The following is an 8706-nucleotide window of genomic DNA, read 5'->3' as shown; positions in this document are numbered from 1 at the left end:
TGTGACCTTTGTGATTGATAAAGAACTACAAAATGTTTGCTAATGATATAAAGAAAAAAAGCCAAGTTGACCGAGAGAAACCCCTGACTTCAGAGAGGGAAGGAGTCCTCCATGTACTGAAGGTTCTACAGTAAGATCATTTGGTCATTAGACCCTCATTAGACCAGTGTCTGTTACATAGAGTCCTGCTGCTGTTTGTTCATCGTTTCTTTACTTAATCTCACGTTGAACACGTTGCACAGTTAGGCCTCAAAGCCTGGGTCCTGTAAGTCCATCTTAAAATACTCCTCTCTCAATCTTTTGATCCCTCATCCCATTCTCGGAGCAGGAAAAAGGGAGCATGTGTGTGTTTGGGGCACAGGAGGGGTCTAATTCTGGAAGAGTGTGTGAGAGGGATGGAGGGGGAGAGTGCTGGGGATTAAAGGAACGGGTATAAAAGAGTAAGGAGGAGGACAGAGGGAAGGCGAAGAGAGAGACTGCAGAAAGAGAGAGTCGAGTAGCGCACACTCGCCTTTGTTTTGCATCTCTGCATTTGCTCCGTTAGCAAGAAACAAAGCCTCAGGACAACTTCTCTCCTGCATCGGAAAGGTAAAAGACATTCCAACATTTTGTTAGACACTCCCTAGTGAAATTAAATTATAAATACTAGATTAATATATAGTTAACTTGACCTGAGCAACAATTCTACTGGTAATTGTATACAGAAACATTACCATAGCTACTTGTTGATGGGGGACAGTTACTCTAGATCATCTGCTGATGCACAGATATTGTTAACCATCTTTTAGTCTTTCAGCACAGTTTCTGATCATATAGACACTTTATAGATATATTTCTATTAAGGCTGTGTATATTGGGTTATGCTAGTCTTGTGCTGATTTAGCTGGCCACCCAGAACTGCAATGATGGTTAGGGTTAGCAGACCAGCCCCAAAACAAAACATCAATGTGTATGATGTTACAGCTGTTAGCACTAGCTATATAACCTTAAAACCTGGCTCTGAATTCATTCACAGTGTATGATCCGAGTTCAGTGTTGTTTAAATCCTTGACTGTGTTTTCATTATAGTTTATGTACTGGGATTTAAGGGGTTAACTAGCTCTAGCCGTTCTAGTTTGTTCCAGCATAAAGAAAACGTGCATTAGCAAAAAGGTTTACGTCCAAGGACAGTCAATGAAAGGCAATTTAAAAAATAAAATTAAAATGAAAACAAACATTTTATTAAAAAATATACATATAGAAATGAACAGACAAAATGTAAAGAGGAAAGGGAATGAGGGTTTAGCTGATATGTATTACTAGCGCCTCTGTAAAACAGCTGCTGTTTCATTTTACGGGATCAGTAGCTCTAATAATCTGAAAGAGAATCCAAAAATAACATTTTAACATCCAATAAGACTTTCCTCAGTCTGTAAACAGCTCTCAGTGTAGAGAGAAAACACATTAGCATATTAGCATTAGTGTGGCCTACATTCCAGAAGTAGGCAAGGCTAACTGAAGCTAATAATTTGGATTAAAAGTGGTAACAGATGGCTTGGAGTGTCCTGTATTAGATAATGGAAGTTATGCAAGTGCACTATAAATAGACATCTGTAAACACCTCCAGGCTAATTAGAGACTGAGATAACAGAGCCAATAAACTGTAAAGAACTGTGCTCTGGATTAGGATTAGCTAACGCTAATCTCTTAGGTTATTGATAAAAGAGGTGTGAAGGGATTTCAAGAAACTGAGAGGGAGATGGCAAGGTATAAACGTGAAGGCACACATCCCTTTTTTTTGGAGGCCATAAAAAGTTAAATATGTTTAAGGTGATGCAACTAAAAACAATATCCTGTCTAAGCTGGAAGCTAGCTAACAATGCTATAAAATCATATTCAAGATTTCAAAAGCAAAACCTAACTATAAAGTTAAGCAATGTTGGTTACATCATCAGAAAGACAGAATTCTTATTTTTAAAATGGCACTAAAATGCCTCCGGAGTTTGGATTACATCACCAGGCATGTAAAAAAAAATGTCTTCAATTCTTCACAGAAAATGAACACAATGGACGTCCCAACCCCTGCTGAGAAGAGGGCTCCACCCAAGTTCAAGGCAAGGACCATCCGCACCTTCAAGAGCAAAGCTCCCAAACCAGGCCAGAAGGGCTTCGGGGAAGACATCCCGGGAATGGAAGGGCTCGGCACAGGTGAGCGTTTAGTAGTTTGGGCCTCTTCTGGGAAAGCTTTAAAGCTAGATGTTAGAACATTTCTGTGAGGATTGATTGATTATTGTGACTATTTTTTAGTTAACTTTATTTTGAGACTTATTTCTGATGCTTCTCTCTCTCGCTCTCTTTCAGACTTCACTGTAATTTGCCCATGGGAGGCTTTTGGTGACATGGAACTGAGTGATTTGGCTAAATATGGAATTCTGTAGTTACTCCTTCCCTATTTCCCTCTTTCCTCCCATTCCCCTCTCTCGCCTGGGGCCAGGACCCAAAGCCCTGTGGCTATCTCTGCGTAGCATTGGCCAGTAACAGTGCAAAATGTTTTGTACAGTGTAAAATTTAAGCTGCGTTAAAAATAAACAACTCTAATACCATTTAAACTCAATTAACTTTTAAGAAATTGGGCCTTGTTTCTGAGTCTGAACATTAATGACTTGAAAAGTGACCGAAATCACTTCAGAACAGGTCGCATGTACATGTGCATTTTATTCATGTATTAATTCATCTTAATACGGGCCCTACTTACCCACCACCTTTAAAGGCAAGGAATAGAAATAAGACACGTCAAGATCTAACAGTAAACCAGGAGTGACAAATAAAGAGTCCTCTGCAAAGCAAGACAATATTATGCCAAACATCACGGAAATCTTTTTTGATCATTCAAATAATTTCAGATTAGTTTCTGTAGGAATCTACACAACTGTTCCGACTGTATTTGAACAAAGTATATTGACATAGCAATGCTACCGTATCCCATCAAGATACTGGCATTTAAACAGAGTAGACTCCATCTTGTTTACCCTCTTCCTCCTGTCCTCTTTCTACACAGATGTATATTTATGTCCAAGCACAAATCTACTTTATTTTTATGGTCTGTATATGTCCGTGTGTGTGTGCATCAACATTGTTACCATCACTGAGTCTAACCTGAGTTACCTCAGCTGTATGGATGTAGAAAATGAAATAAAATGTTTTATTTTCCCACATTTCCAAGACTTTTGTCCTTCCAGAAACAGAGGAGCGTGTTTGAATCCCTGAACTTCGATTTAAAAATGATTTTGAAACTTCATCCAATAAAATGAATTTATATGAAATGTCTTTTATTAAAATGAATAAAGTTGTGATTAACATGTTAAGCTCCAAGGACTCTATATTCATTCATTCATTATCTGTAAGCGCTTATCCAGTTCAGGGTCGCGGTGGGTCCAGAGCCTACCTGGAATCACTGGGCGCAAGGCAGGAACACACCCTGGAGGGGGCGCCAGTCCTTCACAGAGCAACACAGACTCACTCACACCTACAAACACTTTTGAGTCGCCAATCCACCTACCAACGTGTGTTTTTTGGACTGTGGGATTAAACCCGCGCAGACACAGAGAGAACACACCACACTCCTCACAGACAGTCACCCGGAGGAAACCCACACAGACAGAGGGAGAACACACCACACTCCTCACAGACAGTCACCCGGAGGAAACCCACGCAGACACAGGGAGAACACACCACACTCCTCACAGACAGTCACCCGGAGGAAACCCACGCAGACACTGAGAGAACACACCACACTCCTCACAGACAGTCACCCGGAGGAAACCCACGCAGACACAGAGAGAACACACCACACTCCTCACAGTCAGTCACCCGGAGGAAACCCACGCAGACACAGAGAGAACACACCACACTCCTCACAGACAGTCACCTGGAGCACCGTGCCGCCTCACTATATTTGGAAAATATAATATAAAACACCTTAATGCCGCAAATGTTGCATTCATTTGTTACACGTAGATCTATGATGTATGAAACCCTGGCTGTCTGAATCTGTCCATTTGTGATGGTTCTGTACCACTTCAGTTTTAAGTTTGATGTGCAATCTTCCCTCATGATCCATACATACAATACCCAACAGACCATTGCTAACAAGATTAAACCCTTGATAATCATTGAAGGGAAGTTTTTCTTCTTAAAGATTTTTCTGATGAAATATTAATAATGACAAAAAAAAAAAGAAAAGAAAAGACGACTCATTCGTGTGTATATTTTTAAAAAATTGTTTATATGGACATTCAGATACAAATTACATCACAAATGGCATCTGAGTATGCAGAGAGGAAGAGTTCAAACCAAAAACACACTCACATTGTAAACTAAAGGATAATAATATGCATAACATGTATCATATAATAATGTGCAAAGATGGAAAGGAGATATATAAGAAGGAATGGAACACTACTGAAGGTGGGCAGCCGCTGAGTCTTTTCTCTCGCTCTTACCTCACGACCGGACATTAGTTTAAAATCTGTGTTCCACATGCAGAGAGTCAACAAACGTAGACTAGCGCAATCTTCACCGTTTGAGGATTCTGATCCCTCCCTCAGACATCTGAAAATATCTTTAACTGTCCTCTGAATAGAGCTGAGGAGATCATCTCTGATTCTACAGCAGTGGCTACTGACCACAGTTAACAGCGGGAAGCAGCCACTGCAGAAGAGGATTAGATACCCTTCTTTACCTAACGTAGCTCTGGGGCGAGTCCAGGAGGAGACGACTGGGGCAAACGGCCAGTTCTGAGGTGTTTGTTTCTTGGTAACACTGAGAAATATAGTGCATAGAATGCAAAGTACCTATGGACAGAAAAAAGCAATACCCCTCCGTCTCGCTGAGCTTCCAGAGAGAAGGTGGGAATTTCCATAATTGTAATACAATGTTCCACCTGACTCAGAGGTGGGATATAATTTAAACCCCCTACGATATAAAAAGAAAAAAACATGATGCAGGGAATAAACTGAAAAGTTGTCAATTCTGAAATGTGTTTCATTCTTTAACCTACAGCTAGAGTCTTGACAAAGACCCAACATCTACCGAAACCATACATTTCTGCCAGGCCCGACTCCTTTCTCTGCGTTTTTCCAGCCTCCTGCTTTATTGTCCAGCACCAACACGCTACTCTGCACCAGACAGACGATGTACACCAGTCTATCCTGACCACAAAAGATGAACCTGATTGATTTTAAACCGATGAGTCTGTTATTAATAAATTAGCTTGTAAATCGGATATCGATGGCACAGAAGACACATCAAGCTCCAAATTCAAACTGTTTTGAAAACTAAAGCCACTTCAAAACAAACCATAAATTGATACAAAAATGAAACAAAGCCAAAAAAAAAAAAAATTAGGCTCAAACATACAACAGAAAATGTGCTTCACAAATCTTTGGAACAAAAAAAAAAAAAAAAAAAGAAAAAAAAAAATTATTCAAAAAGACAAAAATATCCATATTCAGAAGATAGAGAAAAGACACTTAGCTTTGCCAAAAAAAAAATAAAAATAATAATAATAATATATATATATATACTATGTAGTTCACTGTTAAAATTTCCAAAGAGATTTCTGATTCGCCGCTCTGTCGCCGTGTCTGAAATGTTGTTTGCATATTTAACAAATATTTCTGGTAAAAACGACAAGGGTCCGAAATCCAATGTGGGTTTAGCAAGTCCCGAATAAAAATGCACGTCGTTCATATTTTCCGAATATGTTGTAATTTCATGATTCACTGATTGGTTTTGGGACGTTTGGCAATTTCATGATTCACTGATTGGTTTTGGGACGTTTGGCAATTTCATGATTTTAAAGTTGCATTACCTACTCCTTCGGTCTTCAACAGGAGCCGACAAAAACAACTGGATCACAGAAGTTGTGCGTCAAAAAAAAAAAGGTCTAATTAATAATAATAATAATAATGTTTGGTAACATTTTTGTTCTAACCTAGTTTATTTGCATATTATGACTATTCAATTCTTAAAGGTATGTCTTTCCAAAAAGACCTCAAAGTAGGAGGTAATTTTACAATATCAACAACAACAAAAAAAAAGAGATCTAAGCAGGATTGTGTAGGTTACGTTATGACACTTCGTCCCGAATGTTTGCAGAAATATTCCTGCGCTCTGTAACAGCCTCCGCTTCGTGTTTGTCTTTCTTTCAGTTCTGTCATTTCTCAGATGACGTTTTGAGAAAATAAAACACCACCTCGGTTTGAGCTGAGTGGAGCATTACCACCGTTTCCTTGTTAAAGATCGTCCACACTCACGGCCCAACATTTGGCCCGAACGGCCTTCTGGTCTTTACGGGGTCCACTGGGGATAAAGCAAATGTAGTGTTACTTCTGAAGAGTGATGTAGAGGAAACTCACTGTAGTTCGTTAAAGTCCAGACACTCTGTGCACATGTAGTTTTGGTGGCCACTAGAGGCACTCTAGAGCCATTACTGCATGCATATGTGCAGAGAAACGTGCCAAAGGAAGAAGTAATAATCAAGCTTTTTTTTTTTTTTCTTTTTCTTTTCAGTCGTGCATCTCCTCAGTCAGCCCTCGCGTCTCTGTCCACGTCATTTACAGTTATGTGATTTTTCATAATTATTATTATTTAAAAAAACAAAAACAAACAAAAAAAACACTTGTAGTGATGTACTTTCCTTTCTCAAGTATTCATTCATTCTTAAAGCGGCGTGTTTCGTTTTCCGTTTGTCCACAAAAAAAAAAGTACTTTTCCCGCTCCAAAGTGACTGACTGGTGCTAAAAGTTTGGGAGAGTTGGTGAAATCTGGAGGTCTGGGACGTTAGTACGGGGAGAACCTGCTGTACCCTCCCCTGTAAAGAGTGGCCTGTGGAGGGAAAACAAACAGCTTACGTTAACTAACGAAGTGGGTACGGGAGCTACAAAGTTCATGTCGCTGACACACACTCAGAACTTGGAGGTTCCTGTTAGGCAAAGTGTTAAGTGTATTATTAGTGAAGGACATACCATAGCTCCGACTCCGTATGCTGCGGCTGCAGGGGCTGCGAGCGCTGTGGCATAGGGGTCCGCCGTGTACACTCGACCGTAACTACAACACAGAACACACACACCTTCATACTGGAAACATCTTACCATATCCATCACAGTTGGAAAGGAACTGTTCATGCTAGTGCTAATATCCTATACCTCACAACAGCGAGAAAGGCCTTTGCAGAGCAAATCAGATCCGCTTTATTTCCAGATGAATAACTACACTAAATATGGAATGTTTTTCTTGGAGTAATAAGGAGGAACGTTGCAAAATGCAGCCTGAAATCGCAGTGAATACTGGTTTGTAATGAGTTACAGTTCACTGTGGAAAACGGGGGTTCATTTATTTAGGCTGACCATACGTCCACTTTTACCTGGACATGTCCTCTGTTTTAGACTAAAAAAAAATGTCCGGGCGGAATTTCACAAACGTCCGGGATTTTGTTTTTCTAGAGCTTACAGAGAACTTCGAGAAGTTTCATTCACAAACTAGTCCCACCCTCCCCTACTCCGATTGGTTCGCTTGAGTGAGAAGGGGGCGTGGTGAAGTAGCATAAAATCTTCTGATTGGATGGTTTGACTGTAGAGCTACCGTTATTGGTCGATAACCTTCTCTGTAAACATTTAATTGGTCAGTCTGCACGTCAGTAGTCGTCCACCCTCCCCCCTTTTATAATTTACCAAAAGTCCAACCAACCAACATGAATTAACAATTCACTCAATCACACTCATGTCCCCTGCTCTTGTTTCATTACTGAACTCTGCAACAATATGGATATACAGCTATCCCTCGTTTTTCGCGGGGGATGCGTTCCAAGACCACCCGCCAAAAACGAATTTCTGCGAAGTAGAAGAAAGATATTTTTTTATGTATTTAACGAGTATTTGGACTTTTAAAACCCTCCCTGTTACTGTTAGCAACCCACCCTTTGCATTAAACAGTCATTCTATAATGTTTTTCAGCTGGAACTACATGTGATATCCCACCAGTTTCTTTAATAGAGTCATTCCTAAGCTGTGATTTAGCGTCAGTAAATTTCACTCGGATGTGGACGTGAACAATACATGTACTGTACGTAAGAAATACTTGTAAATTATATATTTTGTCACCTACAGGCCTAGTCTAATACATGTAAATAATAAAAAAAATACTATTGGCTATTCAGGGCGGCACGGTGGTGCAGCAGGTAGTGTCGCAGTCACACAGCTCCAGGGACCTGGAGGTTGTGGATTCGATTCCCGCTCCGGGGGACTGTCTGTGAGCAGTTGGTGTGTTCTCCCCGTGTCCTCGTGGGTTTCCTCCGATTGACTGTCTGTGAGGAGTTGGTGTGTTCTCCCCGTGTCCGCGTGGGTTTCCTCCGGATGCTCCGGTTTCCTCCCACAGTCCAAAAACACACGTTGGTAGGTGGATTGGCGACTCAAAAAAAGTGTCCGTAGGTGTGAGTGTGTGAGTGAATGTGTGTGTTGCCCTGTGAAGGACTGGTGCCCCCTCCAAGGTGTGTTCCCGCCTTGCACCCAATGATTCCAGGTAGGCTCTGGACCCACCGCGACCCTGAACTGAATAAGGGTTACAGATAATGAATGAATATTGGCTATTCATCTTTCACGGTTTTCCTACATTTTCCCTCCATATCCGCGGTATAGCGGCCATAAGGCCATATCGAATCCGCGAAAG

The 8706-nt window shown here is 40.7% G+C and overlaps 2 protein-coding genes across 12 annotated transcripts in view; one reads left to right on the top strand and one right to left on the bottom strand.

Annotated features, from left to right (window-relative positions):
• The first annotated feature begins 408 nt into the window (after nucleotides 1-408).
• LOC136691216 (retinal cone rhodopsin-sensitive cGMP 3',5'-cyclic phosphodiesterase subunit gamma) lies at nucleotides 409-3278 on the top strand. Its single transcript, XM_066663640.1, has 3 exons — nucleotides 409-588; nucleotides 2034-2187; nucleotides 2341-3278. The coding sequence occupies exons 2-3, from the start codon at nucleotides 2037-2039 to the stop codon at nucleotides 2415-2417; spliced, it is 228 nt and encodes a 75-aa protein (XP_066519737.1). The 5' UTR covers nucleotides 409-588; nucleotides 2034-2036; the 3' UTR covers nucleotides 2418-3278.
• Nucleotides 3279-5488: 2210 nt separating this feature from the next.
• Nucleotides 5489-8706, bottom strand: part of rbfox2 (RNA binding fox-1 homolog 2) — a 55108-nt gene continuing 51890 nt past the window's right edge. For 10 of the 11 annotated variants that reach the window (XM_066663603.1, XM_066663607.1, XM_066663605.1 and 7 more), the window contains 2 exons: nucleotides 7008-7089; nucleotides 5489-6867 (listed from right to left, as the gene is read on the bottom strand). In XM_066663603.1, coding sequence (XP_066519700.1) covers nucleotides 6823-6867; nucleotides 7008-7089 — 127 coding nt within the window. In that variant the 3' untranslated portion in view covers nucleotides 5489-6822. Of the gene's footprint in view, nucleotides 6868-7007; nucleotides 7090-8706 lie in introns of those variants that run through there. The other variant, XM_066663611.1, reaches the window with a different exon arrangement.

Source organism: Hoplias malabaricus, chromosome 3, assembly GCF_029633855.1.
Source record: "Hoplias malabaricus isolate fHopMal1 chromosome 3, fHopMal1.hap1, whole genome shotgun sequence".
Taxonomy (NCBI): domain Eukaryota; kingdom Metazoa; phylum Chordata; class Actinopteri; order Characiformes; family Erythrinidae; genus Hoplias; species Hoplias malabaricus.
The sequence above is the reverse complement of the archived record's forward strand: the minus strand, read 5'-3'. Positions and strand labels throughout refer to the sequence as shown.